The sequence below is a fragment of the Parasteatoda tepidariorum genome, chromosome 9 (assembly GCF_982258835.1).
Source record: "Parasteatoda tepidariorum strain Cologne lab strain chromosome 9, Ptep-v5.0, whole genome shotgun sequence".
NCBI classification, from domain to species: domain Eukaryota; kingdom Metazoa; phylum Arthropoda; class Arachnida; order Araneae; family Theridiidae; genus Parasteatoda; species Parasteatoda tepidariorum.
This window is the reverse complement of record NC_141763.1, coordinates 91,885,398-91,909,988: the sequence shown is the minus strand read 5'-3', so window position 1 is coordinate 91,909,988 and position 24,591 is coordinate 91,885,398. Positions and strand designations below refer to the sequence as shown.

Here is a 24,591-nt window from a genome sequence, read left to right as displayed (position 1 = left end):
GTTTATTTGCTTTTCTTATCTTTTGCTCTTCTATGAAAATAAAATGAGTTATAAAAAAAATAATACAGTAGAGAACCAATTATCCGGGATTCTCGGGACCATCGCTATCCCGGATGTCTGAATTTCCCGGTTTTCTGGATCGACCAAAAAGTGTCGTTAATCGATGTTTTATCGAACCCGGATTACAAGGAAAAAGTGTAATGCATAAAGTAAGAGAAAAAAGAAAGGTACTCCTAACTCTAAAAAGAAAAAAAAATGGTAGAAAAATAATGTTTAAAAGAATAAAAAAATTTGCAAGTTTAGACAAGAAAAACAAGATTAAAAAATATAAAATTCTCGTATTTATTTTCTAAAAATAATTATAATTCCTAAATTAACTAATATAAACAAAACCAATGGTCAAATAACGCAATATATTTCATACCTAATTACATGGGGGAAACGATAAAATAAAAGGAAAACTTATTAATCTAAATAAAAGCACTTGGAAATTATCGAACCAAAACGATAGTTAAAAAAAGCACTAGCATAAATATTGAAACCCGGAACAAGGCAAGATCAACGGAATTTTTAAAAAAAACCTAATGATAAAATTTATGAATAAAAAGAATTAATTTATTGAGTGCGAAATTTATCGAGAAAAGAAAAAAAAATTAAATGTAGTGGAATCAGAAAAACAAAACTGCAATCTGCTTCATAAAATAATCCTATGTTTAAATTAAAAAACAATTCTCCTTTTATTTTTATTTTTTTGTTGATAAAAACACGATATTTAAATACAGCAGATGTGATTCCACATCAATAAAAACTTGCAAATGATACCGCACTTGAATTTATTCAGAAGAAAAAGATTTTATTTTTATTAATCGATGTCAAATAGATAAATATATTTTTCTCTTTCATCTTCTGTTCACTGATATGCATGCAATACATTTTCCCCACCCCCTCGTAAATTAAACAGAAAACGAAATCAGCATGCCAAAATTTTTCCCGGTTTTCTGGTTTCCCGGTTATCTGGATACCCGATAAATGGTTCTCTACTGTATTTCTTTCCTATTGTCCTCTTTCAATTGTTATTTTTAAGACACTTAAGTTTTGATAATAATTTTAGACATTTGATTGTTAACTTTCATTTTACATTTTGCAAAATTTAGCAGAGTTTTTTTCTTTCTAAGTGTCAGCATAGATTTTTCAAAAGTTAAAGAATGAGATTGTAAGATAACCTCCCACTTTAACCTTCGAAAATTTTCCAAAAATTCTCTGCTTACATTCAATAATGTATAGTATTTATTATGAATTTCAAAATTTTATTATAACTATAACATATATATTATAATAAATTTAAACATAAACAATATTTATAAATCAAAATTAATATTATTTTCACCTGTAGCCATGTTTTAGATGGAGGATCATATGTTTGAAGACCTTCTAAACCCATCCATGCCATCATCAACCAAATTGTGTAAGTAATATCATCTGCTTCAGGACCTTCATAATTGAAAATTCTAAAATAGAAATAAAATGTTAAAGCATTAATAATATTTTATTTTAATTAAAGCTAGTACAACTTTAACCTGAAGGTAATTAAAGTGGAATTATTTGAAACTAGTCTCCAGTCATTTAAAAAAAAATTTTAGAACACATAGTAATGACACTACCTCATAGTCTGAGAATTTGTTGTCAAGCAATTAGAAAATTTCAAATGCATTACTGCACTATACGACTTAAAAAAATTAATGGAACAAGATTTTAAAAAGAAATTTTAATTGTAAATAACTGATACATTAGGAAGACCCACTAAGAAAAAAATATTACTTCAGCTTTCTTTGTTTTCAGAGAAGAGGCAAACTAAACTGGTGCAAATTCAAGAATACTTTAAATTAATAATTCAAAAAACTGTAGCAGAAAGATATTCTTGATAATAAAAGAACACCATTTGCTTTAAAAATTTATGAAAGTAATCGTAAGTAACTGTATTTTGAGCGTTTAAAAACAGGTGCACATTCTCAAGACTCACTTCACGTGAATAAAAAAAATGATTTAAAATAGAAAATTTAAAGTTTCCAAAATAAGGAGGAAAATCATTTTTGATTTATTTTCCTTCTTTACATAAATAGAAAGTTCAAGTGTTATTTTAATAAAATACTTTTTTATTTCATATTTTCGTGGAATCCCACTGGACTTACTCATTTACAGGGAGAAACCGCCCAAAGCTGTTAACACCAACATTAAATTTGCCCAAGGCCCTATAATAATTAAACATGGATATTTTTCATTTCATCAGCCTCATTTGCTCTATAACTTTTGGTAAAAATATTTTATTCTTAGCGAAAAGATTGAAACACATTACAATAAAATATGTTCTAAAAGTATGTTAAAGTTTTTCAATTTTGATGGTCCCTCCTGAAGGTTTTCTTCAACACAAAGTATATAGAAAAAATTTTGTTCCCCCCAAAAGCAGTCATAAATAGAGGAGGCTGTTACATAGAGGTGGTCTTTCGTGGAGGTTCACTGTATTAATTTTTCTTTCATGCAGAATTTGGTATAAAATTTTAAAAGCAGTTAACAAAAATGATTTTAACTTTCTTATAAAACTACTAATAGTTATAAAAATATTTTAAAACTATTTCTAATTTTACATTTAGAAATAAAATATATACTTTAAAATTTCAGGAACCATGCAGAGATACAATGCAACACTATCAGCTCTACATTCCTCATAGCTAGAGTGGAAGCCTCCAAACACAGATTCAAAGTTTTCTCCATCTTCATACCATTTTGTAATCTATGAAAGATTAATATTTAAAATTATAAATATTGAATAGTTTTTGGTTCAAATATGGGGACCATTCAAATATTACGTGAGCATATTTTTGTTAATTTTGGACTACACCTCCCTCCCATGCATACATAAGAAAATAGCAACACCCCATTGGTTTTTGCTTCAACTTTGACTTCAACTATAGTTATACAGTTTTAGGACTAGATTCAACTAAAAAGATACAACTGTGCATTAAACAAAGTTAAAGATTTAAATAATCTTATAAAATTTCGAGTAGAATATTCTTTAGGAATCTTTTGTGATCTTGACCTCTAAAACTCTGAAATGAAATTTTTTTTCCCCTAAATTCAACTTTTATTCCACATGTAAAATTTTTACATGTGAAATTTTTTTGTAACATTTTTTATTTTGCTCTTTAAAAATAAAGAAATTTTGATATCCCACGTAAGCAATGTTCATATCTCCCCATGTCACCAAATATGAGGAAATCTCAATCTCTCTCAGCTTAGAAGAGATTTCCAGACGTCAAAATGGGTTGTTTCAATATTATTTTGTGCTTACAAAATGTTTTTATAAATTCTATAACTTTTCAATTTTACTTACTTAGCATTTTTCACTGTGTTATAAATTCGATCATCAATAAATTCTATCAATAGCACTATTATCAAAAAACTATTAACAGATATTACAGGGTTAACAGAAGAATAGAAAATGCTATTAACTCTGTAATCCAAATATTTCCATTAAACTGAGTAATTTATTACCCAGTATTTCTATAAAAACGTTTGGTTGCAATTAATTTGTATAGTTGAAGTTAAACAACTAACTTCACTAACATTGCAGGTATAACTAACATTTGCAATATTGATTTCAGAAAGAATTATCTTTTCACCTTGTCAAATAAACAGCTCCTTAAATAAGCTATCTTGTAATAACTTTAGTAAGCAAGTGAATTAGCTACAGAACAAAAAATTTTACTACAAAATTATCAATTGTGCTACCTTTTGATTAGTTTCAAAATTAATGACTTGATCGACATCAAAATTAAAGCTGCCATCTTTGTTTCGATGAAATACTTTCCCACTTCCGTGTCCTAAGAGTTCATGAAGAGCTACAATAACTGTAAATGCAGAATTCTTTAGCCGCAACAATAGATCCTAAAAAAAGAAGTAAAGGCAATTGTTGAAATATGAAACTTTGTATTATACATAATTTTGAATTATATTGATTAAATTAACATAAACTTATTTTAAACACTAAATATCTGAAAGAAATCAATATTAACTGTAAGAATTGGATTTAATGATTGAACACAACTCGATTAAACAAGATAACAAATTAATAATAATCCAGATAAATCCATTAAAATGTGATGCCAATTATAATTTTTTACACAGAGCAGAAATTTGCTATTGAGCATATTTACTGTACAGAATTGGAATTAATGTACAGAATCTGGCAAAATTTTTTAATTGCATGTTCCAACTCCACTCCAGGCATGAAAGTGGACAAAAATAAAAAAAAACTGAACTTTTACAACGCAGGTCACAGGGAGGAAGGGGGGATTACTTACTAATGAAAAAATATCACATCTTTACAGTAACTAATTCAAGAGAAAATTTACTTCTACTTCTTTCAAGAATCGCGTGAATATGAAGCGCGATATTGGATTTTAAAATAGCGTGAATATGTATCGTGTGGTTGGATTTTAAAATCGCCTGAATATGAATCGCCTTGTTGGATTTTAAAAACACGAAAATAGAAATTGCGATGTTGACTTTTTAAATCGCGTAAATAAGAATCACGATGCATAATTTTTAGATCACCTCATTACGAATTGCAATGAGTAATTTTTAAATAGCATACAAATACGAAAAACAATATCTGATATTACAACTACATGATAACGAATCGCAATATTGGATTTAAAAATGCGTGAATATGAATCGCGACGTTGGATTTTTAACTCGAGGAATACAAATCGCGATATTGGGTTTAAAAAACGCTTAAACACAAATCACGATATTGGGTTTAAAAAACGCTTAAACACAAATCGCGATATTGGATTTTTAAAATGAGTGAATGGGAATTGCTAGTACGATTTTTAAATCGAGTAAAAAATCGCAACACGTAACTTTTAAATCAGTTAAATACGAAAATCGATGATTGATACTAAAATCGTCTGCCTAAGAATCGCGATTTTACAAGATTCCACCGCAGTTCTTAATATTTAAAATTCTAAAAAATCAGCCAAACAGGGGGAAAAAATTCATTCCAAGTCCGACTATCGTTCGAGCGGCTTGGGTTTCTCTAATTGGACTCCCCAAAAATTTTCCATTTTGGAGCATGGTCGGAAATTTTAAAAATTGGGAGAAAAAAGCGGATTTCCGCTTTTTCGCAAAAGTCTTTCATCCCTGACTCCACTCTCATAATCACCCATTTCTTCTGTCATTCTGTTCTAAAATTCATACACCCAGTTCACATATGCAGGCAAACTTCCTTGATTTTTGATTTTCTTCATCAATTATGTTATGCTTAAAATAATTTTTAAATTCAAATACTTTCTGTGTTATTGTGGCATCTGATTAATGATAGAGAGTTTAAAAAGTTGTAGAAATATTAGGACAATGATAAACTCTGAAAATATTTTTCATGGCAAAAACTTTAAAAATAATAATAATAAAGAAGCAAGAGAAGTAATTACTTGATCATTTGGGCTCAGAAAATTCGGCTTTTCAGTTGTCTTTACATTAATTGTATTATTTAAGGAAACATTCTTGAAGCCTTCTGTCTGGCGTATTTCTTCATCTGCAAAAGAATTTATAAAATTTTTTAGATGCGTTGAAAAAAATAGAATCCTCTACATCAGCAGAAGCTACATCTACATCTCACCCATTTCCGGAAAACTGTGTTCCAGGAAAAAATATTTTTGCACAACACCAATGCATTTTAAGTATTTTTGCACTAAGTATGATATCTAAAATCCAGAATGGGTTAGGTAACATATCAGAAACCTTAGACTTCCAAACCTGATAGAATTTTCAACATTATACTGCATTTATAATAAAAATGCAAACTGCATAAAAGCTATGGAGCAGTAGAATAATATGTTAAAAATGTTTAGTAACTTACAATTGGAAAAAAATATCTTAGCACTACAACATTGCATGCAAGATTACAGAAATCTAAATGTTCTAAACCAGATTGGATCTTCACCATTATACTACATTGAAAATAAAAATGTTTCTACAGAAGTAGCAGCCAATTTTTCTAACAAAAAGGTGGCTTTAGTGACCATTTTAACAAATACTGACTGTATAAAAAAAAAAAAACACTTTTAAATACAATGACATATAAAGACAATATGCAATACAATACTAAAATATGAAAGAGAGTTACAATTTGCCATATGTAAAGAGATCTTTAGTTTTAGTTCACAAAAATAACCCAGGATTTTGTTTCCAATTTATTTTTGTAAAATGCTTTTAACCATCACACAAATGGTTTGATGAAATTCAAAGAGTTCGGCTAGATGAATCAATAATAATCAATTTGAAGTGGGCTTCTGTCTATCTTGGCATATATATGATAAAGAAACTTGAAAAATGGTGTATATATATATAATATATATATATATATATATATATATATATATATATATATATATATATATATATATATATATATATATATATATATATATATATATATATATTTGTTACACTTTAAAAGCATCAACGTTGTAAATTCGTAGTGTGGTCGGTGCTAATTGAAAAAGATTCAGGAACATGAAGAAATAATAAAATTTTATTAAAATAAGTGCCGGAGGACCAAAAACGAAAGCATTACATAGAGAAGAAAGAGATTGACCTTGGAAAGAAGGTTTTTATATCTTCTGGACAATATACTTAAATATTAATAGGTCTTACTATTGTGGGACTGATCAATTTCCAAACCTACTAAAAACACACCATCACATTCTTTGAGATAATTAGTTCACTATTATTACTTTATTTGTAGGAAAGGTTTTTGATTAACCCTAATTAAATGCCTTGATTATTCAAGTATAACTTTTGTTGCTTTGAAATTCCTTGTTTTGTCCATCAATAAATAGAATTATGAATGTGACCCAGAAGTATATAAGTTCTGAGTCTCAAGAATCCACAATTTTTAAAGGGTAGCAAAATAATTGATAGAAATAAAATAAAATACAATTAAAATTTAATTCTTAAACTTACAGTTGGGAATGCATATTCCATAAGGGATGTTACTGCCAGAATAAGTTAAAACTTCTAAAGATGTAAAATCAGGTTTCAAAAATGTGTCTTTCTCAAAAGTACTTGGCCAAGGCAAAAGATGAATGAATTCTTCAGCTGCAGCAACAAGGGTGGAAAATTTCTTACTCAGAGGCTTATCAACCATAGCAACAAAACCTAGTATACAAGAAATTTTCATTTTGAGTTTAACAAAAAATATACGTTTAATTTTTAAAATAATTAACAAAAATGAAAATGTGTGTGCTAATTTTACAATTATTGTGTAAATAAATTTAATATGTACCTTCAAATTCTCCTCTAATACCAGATGGATCTCTATAACTTTCAATGAATCCAATATAACTATAAAAGTACATAATTAACAATTAATTTATTAATTAACTATTTAATTGAACATTTAAGACACAAATCAAGACAAATTTGAACACGAGTTCAAACACTATTTTAAAACCACAAAAAATTAGAAAAACTGAAGTATTTTAATATAATTTTGAATACAATTTCAGCAACCTTAATTTGTAACAAACTGGTATCAAATTCTATCTAGCCTTGTTAGTCCAACCAAAAACAATTCCGAGGCAGCGTGAGCTCAAATTAGCATATTTGAAGTCAATCCATCAAACCATTAAATCCTAGAACCTGAAAATTTGATCATTAAATCAAAAGCTATCGAGGGTGATCCGTTTATTTTTTTGCCGTTTCAACGCACATAGTTTGTCCTGTATCCGGTAAGTAAAATCACTACATCATAAGTTGATTAAAAACAGGGATAAGATTGGCCAAAAGGCAAAAAAGCTGGAATTTCCACGCGAGCAAATTTTAAGCACGTGCAATCATTTAATAATGAATTCCAGCCAATTTAAGAACATAAATAACTATGTGTTGACTTAAAATTGTGTACTAATTTATTTATAGATGAATGATTACATCGATACTTAACATTTAGTAAAAAGTAAAATTACCAATTGAATAACAAAGCAAGAAATTATATTTTTCTTCAGTTCACATAAAGACAATTATTACTTGAGAAACTGCCTGGTTTAGCAAATTAAAACTACTGAGAGCGTACATTAACATTTCCTTTCTTTTAATAAATACTGTGTTACACAGGGGTGATTGTGAGCCCAAGTCAAAATTCCGGAAAATTTCTTGAGTTAAAAAAAAAAGTTTAAATTGAAAAATTAGAAAAAAATTTAAGCAAGGTTATTTCCTTTTTCTCAATATTTCTTAGTTTACTTAAAATATTTTTAAAATTTTACACATACCTATGATGACCTGGATAATTAATAAAACTTAGAAATACGTCTTTCTTTCTTGAGTTTATGATTATAACAACTATTTACTCATAAAAAATGAATATTGATCATGAATATAAGCTTATAAAGTGTATCTCTGGCTCTTCCTTACAAACAAATAAAATAAATTGTGTTTTTAAGTTCCACCTTTGGAAATTTGATTTCCAGAAACTTCTGTGATCAATGATTTTTTGAAACGTCTAGGCCAGTGTTTCCCAAAGTGTGGCACGCGTACCCCCAGGGGTACGGGAACAGTTTAGCAGGGGTACGCGTTCTTATGCGAAATATCTTGCAACAAACGATAATTACAAAAACTTTTATTTAAAAACAAAGCTAGCCATGAAAATTTATGATTACGTATTTTTCTATTGGATATTTTTTGCAGAGTTAACAGTTAATAATTAGTGGTGTCAACAGTCAGTTGTGATTTTTACTTTTTGTGCGATTTTTCATAGTAAAAAATTCATTCATTTTTTTATTAGGGGTACTCAGCGTTACGAAAAATTTAGAAAGGGTACACAAAAGTCATAAGTTTGGGAAACACTGGTCTAGGCCTTTGATCTCCGGAAACTTCTGGATCACTGTAAGCGAAAAGTCCGGAAATCCGAATTTTTTCCGGAGCACAATCAGCCCTGTTATAGCAAATATACCAGTAACATGACTTCTTTAATTATTTAGAAAAGAAAATAAACTTTCACAATTGGAATCACTATATTCATATTATAATCTAATCTAGCTGTCTATCATATTATAATTATAATCTAATCCATATTATATCCCTGTGAAACATCAAAGAGTGTGAAGTCGAAACATATAGTAACTCCTTAACATACAAAAAATTTATATTTTAGTTTGAAAAAGTACATGATAATCAGCAACTATTTAAATAATTTTTTTTCATCTGATAAGAATTTTGCATTTTATAGCATAAATAACAGCAACATTTTTTGAATTTTGGATATTGGTGTTGAGTTAAATAACTCCTTTTACAAAAAAATCACTTTGCTTCTGTTTGTTACATTTTTCTTTTAATTTTTTCATCTGATAAGAATTTTGCATTTTATAGCATAAATAACAGCAACATTTTTTAAATTTTGGATATTGGTGTTGAGTTAAATAACTCCTTTTACAAAAAAAATCACTTTGCTTCTGTTTGTTACATTTTTCTTTTAATTTTTGCTCAATTTTCAATTGCTGTAAATGCTTCATGTTTCGCAAAACAAGCAAAAAATCCCATAACAAGGTCAAATTGCTCGTAATGCAGCTTGTGAATGAGGGTTGCTCCAGTGTGTAAAATTTTTATATATTCTTGTAGTAATAGCAAAACTGACATAAACAGATTGGTGATTAATTTAGTCGTTAGCCCATCCTCAAACATCATTTGACAAATCCTACTTTTTTCTTTCGTTCACATTCTTCTGTGTGACATTCTTCTTTGCATGAACAGAATGTAAGTTTTGAATACATTCTTTTCCAGTTTCACTGATGTTGTAATGCCTATATATATTAATAGTCGTCGATAGAGAAACAGTCACCTTTATAGTAACTAATTCAAGGAAAAATTTACTTCTCAAAAGAAACACGGTATTACGTGAATACAAATAGTGATCTTGGATTTTAAAATCTCATGAATATGAATCACGATATTCGTATATAAAATACAAACTGCGATATGGAATTTTTAAATCGCGAAAATACAAATCAAGATTCATAATTTTTAGATCAGGTAAATACAAATCACAATGCGTAATTTATAGATCTGTAAATACGAATCATGATGCATAATTTTTAGATCCTGTGAATGTGAATTTTTTAATCATGCATAAATATGAAAATTGATATTTGATATTCTAATCGCACGAACAAATCACGACATTGGATTTTAAACTAGTGTGAATACGAATTGCTACATATCGGTTCTTAAAAACGCGTAAATATAAGTCGTGATGTTGGATTTTTAAAGCTCCTAAATACAAATCGCAATGCACGATAATCAAATTGTGTGAATAGAATTGAAATATTAGCAGATTCCAGGCTAGGGACTTCTGAAAGGCTTGTTTGAAGCAGCGACATCTGAATTACGGAAATACGAGCCGTCTGGGGGCTTGGGTAAAAATGCGGAAAAGTTATTTTCTGAATGTAAAAGCAGAGAAAATAGTTAAAATAAATAAAAATGCGGAATAGTTGGCAGCTATTTAGTACGAATTTTCTGTTTATTTTTAAAATCAGTAATAAATATAATTACAGTGTAACGTCCCATATCCGGACGTCCCTTTTCCGGAAGGGTCGATTTCCTGGACACTTTTAAACAATCAAAATAAACAAACATTTCTTCATCTTCCCCTCTCCTTTAAAAAAAAAGAAGTCTTTAGACAGGTTTTTCCCCTTCTCAGCTTCTAGAGATCTATGCATTGAACCCATAAATCAACAGAAAAGAAACAGAAGATCTACTAAGACCATGACGTTCCTCCTCTGGAATGCAGGAAAGGGGGGGATTTGTTTTCAAAAGAGCACAACTGAGTCCCCTCCCTCCCCCTTCTTTCCTATGCAGCTGGCTAGTAAAAGAGGCACTTCCTGGAACCTTTTTATTTGAGTGTCAGGGGAAGAAGAAGTACTGTGAAAAAGGGTAAACACAACAAATGTTAAAGTGGATGGGGAATTCCCTTTAGTCACACAAGAAAGAATAAAGAGAACCCAATCAGCATGCCACGCCTTTATGCTTGATTGATAGCCAATGATGGGAGAGAAAATAAGAATTTGTCACTACCCCGCCCTCAACTTGAATGACAAGTAAGGAGGAAATGAATTTTTCTTCTCCACCTACCCACCTTATTGAATGACAGGAATTTTTCCTTCTTGCTTGAATCGTTCTAGTTCAAAATGGCGGAGAGAGCAATTAATGTTTTCATAACTGTGAATTTTTTTCGTTTTCTATATTTATTTTTAGAATAGCAATAATTATTTTTTTTCCTAATATTTTGTTTATGATTGATTAGATATCATTCTAATACTAAAACATTATTGCCCGAAAAATAATGTTTATTTATTTTCTGCTTCTTAGATTCAGATCATTTTAAGCTTTGTTTACCTTGGAGGTAAATTATACGGTAAAATCAAATAAACGGACTTCAGAAAGTCCCGCCGATTCCGGATACACGACTTTCCACTGTATTTTATTTCAACAGCTGAATTTTCTGAAAAAGCAGAATATTTATTTTAAAAATGAAGTTTTTAGAAAATCGTAGTTTTCAATAAAAAAGACTTAAATTCGAGAGGTCAAAGTGAAAAGAGTTAAAAAGCGTTAAAAATCTCTTCCCTGTATACTACAAATCCCAAAGCTGTCACTATCTGGGCTGCCGTTATTTAAATTCCATATTTGTCAAAAATCACCTTTAATAGTTGGTTTTATTCTTTTTTTGTAATTTTAAAAAACAACTTTCACTTTTTTCCTCAAATTTCTCAATTTGCATAATAAACTAAAAAAAGATATTCCCCACATTAGAGTTTTTCCCACAAATCAAATATTTTTAATTCTCTGAATTTTCCCATAACAGAAATCAATAATAATCTCTGAAATCAATATTGAAATTTCCAAAAGTATCTAAAAAAGATTTTAATACCTTTCTACAATAGGGCCTTTATTTTTTATCCAAAACCTTGAGCCATCTTTATGGGCATTCAAAGAGCCAGTCTGGAAACTATATATATATTTTTCAATCATCTTAACCTCCAGTTCATTACTGGCAAATTTCTATGGGAAGAAATATAAACAAAATTAAAAAATCTTACAAATAATCTAATAAATATAATTTTATACATAGTAATAGTGTACAAAATTAATACCTTAGCACACTCTAAGTTCTTATTCACCAAACTCAAAAGTTTACTGTAATCTCCACGGGTAATTAGAAATTTGTGACCATTGAGAGCAACTGACTTTACTACATTTTTCTCTTCATCATCCTCTGGAAAATAATTTTAGATTACTTATAAAATTCATTACATCATCATTCATTATAGTACATACATAAACAATTAAATTAGCGCATAAAATGAAAAGCAATTGTTTTAACAAAATCGAAAATTAATGATTAAGAAAGGTGTACAAAGTTTAATACTGTGGACTCTTTTCTAATTTAATGTGAAAGACTAGATCCTCCTAGAAAATATTTTATTTTATATTAAAACGGCCTGGTCCAATTCTGAGTTTACAACTATCAATGTTCAACTCAATAGCCTTGTAATTTTGAACCCAACCCAGAATACAAGGGAACTCCTGAATCAAGCATTAGAATAAATTAGACTTTGTGCAGAACTTTTTGATGGAACTAAGCTGCATTTGCATTACATGGAGAGAAAAAAACACAAAAGACTCACATTGTTATCAAGACAGCAAGGGGATTCTAACCCCATAATCTGTCTACCACTGAGGATATTTTACGCCAGCACTATAATCAATGTGAGACCTAAGCAGAAATTCATATCAACCAACCGCCACTGCAATTTGCACCTGGGGCACCTCCTTGGGAGACGAAAACTGAATTCTCTGAGACACTGCTCTAGAAATCTTAATTGTCACCAAAACTGTACAAAAAAACTTTTTAATTAATCAGAAATTTCTACATTGACCATAGTTCAAAAAATGTGAAACTTTTCATGTGCCCTCACGAGCATTTTAATCTATAGAATTCTTGCTATAGATATGTATCATGCTAATACAGATGGTGTATGTAAATGTAGAGAATTATTTCAAGTGCTATTATTAAAAGTTTTATTACTATCCTATTTTTAAGTCACTCAAATGGCACTTTATGCTATTTATGATAAAACATTTACATGTCTGATCAGAATTTTTACATAAACTGAGCACATTAGACAACATAATTTTCGAGGCCTTAAATTCTCAAAGGCTTGGAAGATGAGATTGTTGTTGGAAGATGAGATTGTTGTTACAAGTGATACCTCTTTTGAATTTGTTTGAAAACACTCCACATGTTTTCCTCTTATTTCCATTGTAACACTATTTGTAAATTATTGTTTAAGCCAAATCATACGTGAGTCAAATGCTTCCGAGAATTTACCGTAAAAATTAAAAACATTTTACCTGTACTCAGCACAGATGCAAGGCGTATTTCATAAGTTATAGTGCCAGATTCATCAACAATTTTAAACAATCTAGAGTTGTAGGCGTCCATGCCCTAATGTGAAAAAAAATTGTATAAATCAGTTGAAATTTGTTAAGTTTTAATGTAAAATTTTTTTTTTCAAAATAAATTTTTGAAATTGTGCGGATAATCTAACCATGATTATGTCATATTTAAATTAATAAGTAATTGTTTTAATTTCAAAACAAATGCATCAATTAAAATCCTATTGTAAAATAAATATTTTGCATCATTAAACAATTTTACAACAATATTCATTCAATAATTTTTAACTAAGTATTGGTAAAAAAAAAACTTTTTATAACTAAAACTAAGTAAAAATTAAATAAAATACATTTGTTCAAGTGAAAGTTCAATGAATATAGAATCAAACTGAGTCCAATACAAAACTAAAATGAGTGAATAAACACAATCCAGTAACATTAAAAAGCCTTAGCAATTAGTTTTGATTAAAAACTAGTTCATAAAAGAATATTCACAAAAACTCTCTCTGCTTTGAACAATACCAAAAAATGGTTGAAAATAGTGACAGAAAAACAGTTAATAAATTAAGACTTGCCTTAAAACAGCTGCATTTCGCCAAAATAACCAATTACCAGTCAAAAAAAAAATTTCAATCGATCTCAAAAATGCTGTTAAGATATTTTTAATTCTTTAACAATTTTTCATTTTAAAACTACTAATTATTAAGAATTTTTACGTTTTAAGAGAATTCCTTCAAGCATCTAATAGTAAAAACAATTATCCTTGTTGTGAATTAAAATGTGGAAGGCATCAAGAACAATGTTAATAGAAAAATCAAGTGTCAGTAATTATGGTACAATATGAAAATCCAAAAGGATTAAAATAATATATCCGTGTAGTGTATCTACCACTACAAAACTATAATCCCAATTCACCAGTATATAAAACATATAAACTCAATTCTATGGTGAGGTACCTTTTCATAAATAAAGGTTGACATGTTCGATAACTACTCACCCCCCACAATCTGTTATTTTTAGATAGAAAAAATTTTAATATGAAGAAAAAAAAAGTTTTTTTTTGGTTCAATGAAAGAAATATTTTGTTCTCTTATTTAACTGCTTTAATAATTTATTCTTAATTTTTAATAATATTCATGCAAGTGCTCAATGCCTATTTGCTACTGCAATCTAAATGTCGATTTACTACTACAAACTATCACTCTTTCAAACCTTTAAAAAAGTAGTAGAACGTTGATGTATAGTTCAGTATATCAACATTCTGCTAATTTTTTAATCAAACAGTTATAAATATTTTTAGTTAATTTTTTATAAATTAAATTACATAGTTTAATTTAGTTCTCATTTATTATTGAAAAAAAAGTGTATTACCTGCTTTTTGAAAAAATCTTTTACAATTTTTTCATCCTCTTTGAGAAAATTTTTAGACATGTATGTGGTGGTCGCCTAAAAGATACAACAAATAAATTTAAAGCTAAACACAATCTAATTTAAACAGACTACAATGGCCTAACAATCTATCACTATATATAAGGTACAAACACTATGGAATTGAAGTATTTGTGCACACAGATTATTTAAAAATTGCTTCTAATTTTAGAATTTCTAAATTTTTTTTAAAGTAAGTTATTTTTAAATTTAATAAATGCACTGAAGTTAAAAAATGGGTAAGTGCAACAGAAATTGTGAAATGTAATACACAAAACCATGCCTAATACAGTGCTCAATAAAAGTCTAGGTAAAAAATTCTCATGCAAATTTTAAACTAATAAATTTTTCAACTGACTAATACAAGCTTTAAAAAAAAACTCTCACAGCAAACAATAAACAAACAAATAAACAAAAAATGAATAAAAATTTCTAAAGAATGAATAGATTAAATTTTTCTCAGCTATTTAAGATTAGACAGAAAATTAATTATGACATATAAGATTGTTTACAACATTGTCTGTAATTGCTTTAGGATCAGATAAATAATATAAGAGCTTGTGCCAATTTTTAAATATCAACCTGAATTACCAAATCGCAACAAAGTTAAAGCTGTTTGAAATTAAAATCCTGAAACTTAAAATTAAAAAAAAAAGATTTCAGCTAAGATTACCGAAATATAAGATTTTAGTATGAGGTTTCAAGGTAAGCAATAAATGAAACAAGCAAATTAATAAAAAAAAACACAAAAAACAAATAAATAAAACAAACAAATAAATGGGGGAAAAAAAATAAATAAAATTTGGAAGAATGAAAATATTGGAAATTTTTTCTCTGCCACTGAAGATTTGGCAGAAAATTAATTAAGACAAATAAGATTGTTTACAACATTTGCTGCAATTGCTTTAGGATCAGATTTACTATTTAAGAGCTGGTGGCAGCTTTTAAAAATCCTGTAATGCCGAAATAATACATAGTTAATGCTTGTTGAAATTAAAAACCTGTAACTTAAGGTTAAAAAAAAAAAAATTCACTACAGATTAATTTTTCGAAATAAAAGGTTTTTGCACGAATAAATATTATGATGTGGAAAGTTAATTTAAAAAGTAGATAAATTAAAATATAGGCTTTAAGTTAAAAATTATATTAAATCAAAATAAGTAGCTTCAAGCATCATCAAATGAGATGTAATAAAATTCACGGTTTTAAATATGATGCAACTATTTTCTAAATTTAAGTAGCATGTTTTACTTACTTTATTAAAGTTACTAAAGAAAAACTTTCTAGTTAAAATGTTAACATTAATTACATCTTTATGCCAGCAACAAACAGAAAGAGAAAATTGTTACAATACACATACAATTTATGAAAAATATAATGACTTGTAACAAAATATTATTGCTCATAAAAACCCAAGACTTCGCAAATTCTGCTATCAAGCGTGCCTTGAAGAAAAGGCAAACACCATAAAGAAAAGAATTTTTTTTCCAATCTAATTTAGTGAATAAAATAAAACTCGATATTTTTTTTACAATCTTCAATACTAGAGTAGGGCTCCAACTATTTAATTTTTTTAAAACAAAAATTAAGAACTTTAAACATGTAAATTACTTTTTAATATACTTATGTAATGACTATATAGAAAAAAAATTCATACTATTCTCAAAAAACATTTATTTTTGATAGTCAAAATACTTTTAAGACCAATGTTTCCCAAATGATGTTCCAAGAAACCCTAGGGTTCCATGGAGTTTCAAGAATTAAGAGTTTTTTTTTTTTTAATATTTTTTAAATCTGTAATTTTATTAAGATCCAATCTATAATCAATTATTTACTTATTATTTTGATTGCCAAGATTTTAGAGAGAAATGAAAATTTTTAAAAAAATATACATATAATTTTTAAAAAAAACTATTATGAAAAAAAAAATTACATGCATTTATAACAAAAAGGCAACAGTATTTCATATTTCTCTTTTCAAATCAAGATAAAATAACTAAATTCTTTAATAATGAAATGTTTCCCTACCAATTTCAATGTTTATAACAGTTCTTTTTCTATATAAACAAAGTTTTCGGATAGGATATAATTTTTTTCATCTCCAAGACAGCAAATTCAACTGACAAATGTATTTCTTTTCTATCACTATTTAAATTTTTTAAATAAATGTGTAATATTGACTAATTTCATGTGTGTTTTTCAAAAAAAAAAAAAAAGAGCGAAAAAATGAAATTTTGTATGTATGCCAAATGATAAGATAAAATTTCTGAACAGTGTAAATTTTTATGCAGATCTAAGATAAATCTTAATACCAGCACAGAAGATAATTTCATAGTTAAGATCTGCAATCAAAATATTTACTTACTTCATATGGGAAACCCAATCTCCTTTCATTGTCTTTTAATGAATACATGGATTCCAAGCATAGTTTCATCAGTCTCGTTGCTTCTTCTTGGTGATTGCTACCAAACTTACTTAACAATACAAGTTTTTCAAACTTTTCCTGTTAATTTAAAATTTTATTAGTCACTAAAAACTACATAATTAAGTAACTTAATAGCATGAAAAATTAAGAATAATACCTTGGGTAAATCTGGGATGAACTTAGTGTCACCACAGCCTTTGTAATTTCCCATGTTGGAAAACAAAGCTGAAGTATAAACAAGAAGAGCCTATAAAAAATTTGAAAAAAATAAATGTGATTAATGAACAAATGATTAATAAAAGAAGTGTCTATTGATTTCCAGGACTGATCTAATAACTCCAGAAAATATAATGCAAATTGCATACCCATTCTACATGTTACAAAGTAACCACCTGATATATTATATTTGGATGTAAACGTTTCAGAAAAAACTTTTAAAGTTCTCTTCTGTATTTTCTTAAATTGTGAAAATGAATCATTCACTTTACTCTTTGGTCACACTATAGCATGCTTTCTGTTTCACAAACTGAAAAAGTAATTATAGGATCAAATTTTTTAGGAGGTCATTCATTCAGAATGTCTAAATAGAAGAGCAATCTGAAACTTTTTACATGATACTTAAATTAATTATCAGATCAATCCTGAAAATCAATAACAGTGATTCTGATAGACAATGAAAATTCTGTGATTCTGCTAGACCCGGACTTCCAAATTTCCAGTCCTTTTTACCAAAAGCTGGTTCATATTTAAAGTATATATTTCAAAATTAAAGATATTATATGTAAAAATTAATACTTTATGATTAAGAAACACTTGGGGTGTAGAGTAACAGGCCTCCTCGTGGTGCACCCTGGATAACGCCAAATCTGTTACAGCCTTCGTCTTTATCTTGCAGTCTTTTCCTACAATGAAGGCATCTCCAATTATTATAAAAACCTTGGGAGAGCCTTCTGGCATCCTGTCTACCAAAAAATCTCCCTAGAGCTATCGGTGTTTCATCTTTCCGATTGTTGATGGGACACGATTACTTACAGGCGCACTTGCACCGTGTTGGTCTTTCTGACTCTCCTAACTGTACACTATGTGCAAATAGGGCCCATATGAATGGCGGGCATCTATGGAACTGCTCTGCCCTCCAGGAGGCCCGTAATTCTTCTAGTTTCAAGACGCTCTCCGCCCCTGGAGATATTTTTTTGCTATATTGGACTGCAAGACTTCTCATGCTCGAGAGAGAAAATGATGGACATAATTTTAAAAAAAAAATGATTAAGAAAAAACTGTGGTTAGCAATTGATTCAGTAATTACTCAACAAAAAATTAAAACAAAAATTGTCTCTAAATTACCCATAAAAAATCAAGAGACCTTTTTAAAACATAAGAAACTATATAATATATTATACTTGATAGGTATTAGTTTATAATTCTAATTCGATGATTTAAAATAATACTTCACTAACTTGTTAACTAACAAATAAAGTCTCCCTACAACAAAATCTTTCACGCTCCAAATTTTCATTGAAATGCTAACATTTAAAACATTCATCATATAACATAGTTGTCATCCTAATTTTCAAAATGCTTATGTTTTCTTTTATTTTTGATGAAAGTTACAATTGGAAGTTTGACTTTTTATGCAACTATTTTCTGAACAATTTACTATATTGATTCCAGCAACAACGCTTAGCTAGATATGAAGGGAAATTATTAACTTCAACTATTTCTTTATAATTTAATAATTCAGTATATGTTTTTTTTTTTTAATCAAAAGTCATATTTTAAACTCTTATGAAATTATCACATTGACAAAAAATTTCAATACATTTAAGTAAAAAAAGGAGGTTTAAGTCTCTAATAAGAAGACGGCCCAATTACTTGTTCAAAAAACTTCATTCACTTCAAAAATATACAGATTGAAAATAACAGTCGACATGTTTCAAGCATTCAAAAATAGGCGCCCATTTTTAAAACTTGAGAGGCGTGAATGAGAAGAAACAAAAGTGATTTAAAATGCAAAACGTGCAGCTACCAACGAAAAAGTTCAAATAGATATGCATTTTAGCTGGATTTCACCCTCTCATGCACAATGTTTTTCCTTGTTTTCTTTTGTTCTGCCTTTCCAAGTTTTATTTTCCTTGGCTACTGAGGTTTTTCTAGTTTTGATTACACCTTTATTTTCCATTTTTCATTGGCAATTTTATATTTCAAATCAGTTTTTTCTCATTCACATCTGGAAAGTCTTGAAAATGGGCTCCTATTTTTGAACCACTGAAATAAACTTTGTAATACAACTCTTATACATATAAGATTTTTATAAACATTTAGTCAATTCTATATAAAAAAAACTACATTCTACATTTCTTAAGAATTGTTTTATTATTATTTTCATAATTTTTTTATATTAAAAAAATATTAACACAATACTTTTAATAAAACAGTTATACAATAAAAAAAAAAACTTAATAATCTTATTATGACAAGTATGTAATGTTACTAGTACTAGTAAATAAAATTAAGGAAATTTCTTACCATATATTCATCTTCAGTAAAACCACATTTGGTTAAAGCAAGTTGTTTTATGTCCTCAAGAGGTTGCTCTCGAAATAACTTGAACAATAAAGTAAACACAAGAGGGCTTTCCAAAGAAGTCTAGTAAGAAAATTAATTATCAAATTAAAACAATTGCTTGTAATAATAATAATCAGGATGAAAAAATGTTTTTATTTTATTTCAAAATGTCAGATTTTTTTCTAATTTTTAAGTTTAACAGATAGCAAAAAATTAGGAGTAGCTATGCTGCACTAAACTCAAGGTAAAAAAAATTATTATAATATTTACCTACTCAGGACAACAATTGGTGCTAAAAACTGCGTTTGTCAAATTAAAAAGTAAAAAATAAATTATTAAATGTTTGAAAATATTTCTTAAAATGTACATCTTTTATTAGATCATTTTAAGAAAATACTAAAATTGTCCAATTATTCAGTATTGAACTACTGAATAGGTTTATTTTCCTTATTTATTACATTTTTTTAAGAAATATTGTTTAATACATAATTTTTAAGCTTATATTTTTCTAGCAATAAAAATTGTGGAAAAATATATGGTTTTTTTTTTTTTTTTACTTTTCTTACAAATTGTTTTTTACAGTGGTTTTTTACGAAAGTAAAAAAATAAATAAAAAAAACACATATTTCTCCACAATTTCTATTGCTAGAAAAATTTAAGCTTAAAAATGTAACAAAAATTTGCGAAAGAGGAAAAGTTACTAAAAAAATTTACTTCAACTTTTTTGTTAAATTGTAACCTTCTAAAAATTCTAAATTATTTACTTAATAAAATGCAAAATTTTTTAAAAAATACTATTAAAATAATTTATACATTTTTAAGTTATTCTGTATTATTTCATTTATATCTATTACCTTGAACCTTAAATAATTTACTGGAATAAATATGATAAATATTAATAAAAAATAGTTAAATTTTCAACAATTTTAATAACTTTTAGTTTACTTAGTTTTTAACAAATTAGTTTCACTTAGTTTTTAGCTACTTAGTTTTTAACAAATGTTACACTTTTGTTGATATTACTTAAAATCTCTAGGCAAACAAGTCAAATGTTCTTTTTAATTATTGTTCTTTTAAAAATCTCTCCTAAATCATATTTTTTAAAAAATCTATTGACTAATATCTGGAATTGCTGATTTTAATAACCAATTTAAACTGTTATCAACCTGTTTAAGATGCTTCCAAGTTTTAAGAATCAGCTTTGTGAAGACAAATTAGTCATTCTATGTTAAACATTAAATTAAAACAAACCTGAAATAATACAATAAGCCCTCCAAACCATGATGCCCTTGACAAATAATGAGCATATAGCTTTTCATTGTCTGCCAGTTCTTTGAAAGCTTCTTCACAGCTTAACAGCACAACAGGTGTGTTATTAGGATGAATGAAATCAGACATCTGCAAACAAAATTTTTAAATTAATACATAAACAAAGATGTGTTATAAAATATAATTTTTATGAGGGGAGGGAATGATGTGACACAAAAATGTGTTATAAAATATTTTTTTTTTCGGAGGGGGGGGGGGTGATGTGATACAAACGAAAATTAGTTATAAAATATAAAAAAATTAGAGGGGGATGACGTGAAACAAACGACATGTTTTAAAATATCATTTTTGTGGAAGGAGGGGGTGATGTGATGCGAACAAAGATGTAGTTTAAAATGAATATTTTTGGGGGGTGAAGGGATGATGTGACCCCAAACTCTAATATACAAGCAACTTTTAAATCTATAACAATAAAATCAAAAGTTTGTCCGTGTCTCTCTCTTAAAACTCCAGAACAGTTAGTGCTAGGATCCTGAAATTTATACAGAAAAAGCTAGGGGCAATTTTAGCTTATGCTCCCAAAAAATCATTTCGAAATTTCAATAAGCATCTCAGGGAAAATGTTTAAAAAAAAAAAATTTTTCATTCAGCACTATTTCAAAAAAAGCTGATGATGTAGATTTCTTTAAAAGGTAACATCAGAGTTGTTAGCTAATTTTTTTTAATTAAAAGTTGATTTTATAACACATTTTTTTAAAAAAATCAGTTTTTTCGCCATTATGTCATGAAAGCTCAAGCAACACGGACATGAAATAAAATCACTATATTAATAGTTTAAAAAGCATTAAAAATCTCTTGTTAAAGAAATTTACGCTAATACATATAATAAACAAAATAATGTTTAAAAGAACTTTTAATAAAATTGGTAATTTTTGAACAAATTCTCGCAAAATCAGGTCGACAAAAGGAAAGAAATTGGTTACAAGAGTCAACAAAGTGCTTGTCAGAAGTTTTTTTAATTAAAATTCCATATTCACAAAAAGTCTGGTGGTAATAATTAACAATTTATAGATTATTTAAATTTTATTTTACCCCAAACAGAAAAGGGTTATCTCAGTCAAATTCAATTTGAAGGTAAAGTATTGCTATACACAATTACATCATTAATAAAAATCTTAATTGAAGTATAAAAATAGATCTAAAAAAACTCACTATTTTTTTAGGCTTGAGCAGTGTTAAATTGCAGTGGTAATATACAGATGAGTGGAAAGAACTCACAACTATCCTTTTATTAGGAAGAGAATTACTCAAATAAGGGAAGAAACGAATATATCTTCTAATCTGTTTACATGAAAATAGAGTTCTCATCAGCTAAAATGTAAAACAACTGAAAAAGATAACAAAATATCACTAATATTATCAGGCTCAGGCATGCAAATAAAAAATTCAAGTTCTATATTTTAGTAAATAATTTGCCTTAAATAGTCAAAATCAATAATATTGTAAAAAAAATATATAAACCATACTTTCATGTCTTGAAGATATTGTTTCCCACAACATGTAAAGTAGTTAGACACAAAAAATTTAGTTAATTTGAAGTCTTTTAATTATCTCTAATTAAAGGATTAATTTAATTGCCACTACAATTTGTAACCAATGCTTACAATTGGCATATGTTAGGAAAGATCTCCATATCGGTAGCTACACCAAATTTTGGCGACTTGAGGGCAGTGGCCTGCAAAAAAACTAACAAAATTAAAATCCTCTGACGCTTTGACGATTGAAGCTCGCGAAAACAGATACCGATACGTAAATATTCCCAAGTTTTCAAATGTTGAGTATATTTCAAAACAAAGAATAACTTAGTCACTAAAATAATTGCAAAAAATAAAGAAATAAGCAGCAACCAAAGAAAATGTGGCATATCATACATAGAACCTTAAAATTTACCATAAACAAATCTTTAATCTATTAACAGCTGAAACATTTATACATAATAACTGCTTAAATCATTCAAAAGGGCATTTTGTAAACTCCAGAATATTTTCAAAACAGGTTTAGAGTGAGCTAACTGCCATACTAAAGTACCACTGCCTACAACTTACAGGTATACTTTTACTAGCAAAAAAAATATATATATACATATATTAATTCAATGAACTTTACTGAAAAGACTTTATTATTTAAAAAAATAATAAAGTCTCTTGTCAATCACAATGCAGTTGCTATCAAAAAATTCGGCACATATTTCGACGCAAAAATCTGTCTTGTTAGACTTTTCTGAAGAGGCTTTATGGTTTTAAAACAATTTTTTTTTAATGAATGGATATTTTCATTAAAAGCATTTTTTACGACGATTTTTCTATCACTAGAAGAAAAATTTTATTCTAAATCGAAATAGAACTTATTTGCATAGCAAATGTACATAAATGTCAAATAAAATTCTGTGCATATAAACGTAACCATCCATTCATTAACTAATTACTGCATATAAAATAATTACTACATAGAATATAATTCACGGGAATGTTATTTCAGAAATAAAGCATTGCATTTTTAATAAATTAAGAAGAAACTGAAACCAGAACAAGTCATTTTACAATATTTGGTTGAATACAAAAACCCAAATATATTAGAATAACTAAATAAAAGAACAAACGCACATGAAAAATATTTGTGAATAACTCTCAATGAAGTTATTACACTGTATATTTAATAATATTTTTAAGAAAACAGCATAATTAACAAAGGATTTACATTTATTGACAACAAACATCCGTACTTTCGCTTTCAGTGCCGGTATCAGTGTTAATAGGTGCTCACCGCATGGAATAAATTTCAACCGACTGAACGCAAAATGCTTTCAACGAGTTCTTCGAATTCAAAATTATCTCAATCAGTTTGCATACTTATTTTATATTTACGAACTACAAACGATTTTCTATGTGAATTCTCAATCAAAACTGAAAAGCGTCGCGCGAAAAGTTTATTTTTTACGAACGCAAAGTTAAGTAAATTGTTGAGCTGTAACACTCCTACTAGACATGAAAAATTACAAAAATGAAGCTGCATCAGCCTAAAGCCCCTGAATCATATTATAGGAGCCTTACATCAGCCAAGTAGTGTATTTTTGAAGACATCATAAAATTTTTAGCCAATCAAACTCAAGTTTTCGAAATAAATGCTACATATATTTTTAAAATCGAGTTCACAATGCTCGAATACGCCATCTAGGAAAAAGACCGGTTCCATGTCTTGACTCTCCCACCTTTACTTTACTCCTCTTTCCATTGTATGGGGATGTAGAATATAATATAAAAATATGCTTAGAAATCAAGTAAAATGATATTCTTGTAAACTCATGAAAATTGAAATGTATACCTGTCTTAATTTCTTAT

General features: G+C 27.9%; 1 protein-coding gene across 3 annotated transcripts in view; it reads right to left on the bottom strand.

Annotated features, from left to right (window-relative positions):
- The window catches only part of LOC107447610 (dipeptidyl peptidase 3), a 31,354-nt gene extending 7,053 nt beyond the window's left edge, over positions 1-24,301 (bottom strand). Inside the window, exons 1-16 of one of the 3 annotated variants that reach the window (XM_016062560.4) lie at positions 23,976-24,301; positions 22,406-22,580; positions 21,176-21,322; positions 19,886-20,005; positions 17,517-17,606; positions 17,300-17,437; positions 14,878-14,952; positions 13,462-13,555; positions 12,201-12,322; positions 11,978-12,108; positions 7,346-7,404; positions 7,024-7,218; positions 5,490-5,593; positions 3,787-3,942; positions 2,664-2,788; positions 1,388-1,508 (exon numbers count right to left, since the gene is read on the bottom strand). In XM_016062560.4, the coding sequence (XP_015918046.3) occupies positions 1,388-1,508; positions 2,664-2,788; positions 3,787-3,942; positions 5,490-5,593; positions 7,024-7,218; positions 7,346-7,404; positions 11,978-12,108; positions 12,201-12,322; positions 13,462-13,555; positions 14,878-14,952; positions 17,300-17,437; positions 17,517-17,606; positions 19,886-20,005; positions 21,176-21,322; positions 22,406-22,561 (1,833 nt within the window). In that variant the 5' untranslated portion in view covers positions 22,562-22,580; positions 23,976-24,301. Of the gene's footprint in view, positions 1-1,387; positions 1,509-2,663; positions 2,789-3,786; positions 3,943-5,489; positions 5,594-7,023; positions 7,219-7,345; positions 7,405-11,977; positions 12,109-12,200; positions 12,323-13,461; positions 13,556-14,877; positions 14,953-17,299; positions 17,438-17,516; positions 17,607-19,885; positions 20,006-21,175; positions 21,323-22,405; positions 22,581-23,856 lie in introns of all 3 variants that reach the window. The other 2 variants (XM_016062557.5, XM_016062559.4) reach the window with 2 other exon arrangements.
- Between the last annotated feature and the right edge of the window lie 290 nt (positions 24,302-24,591).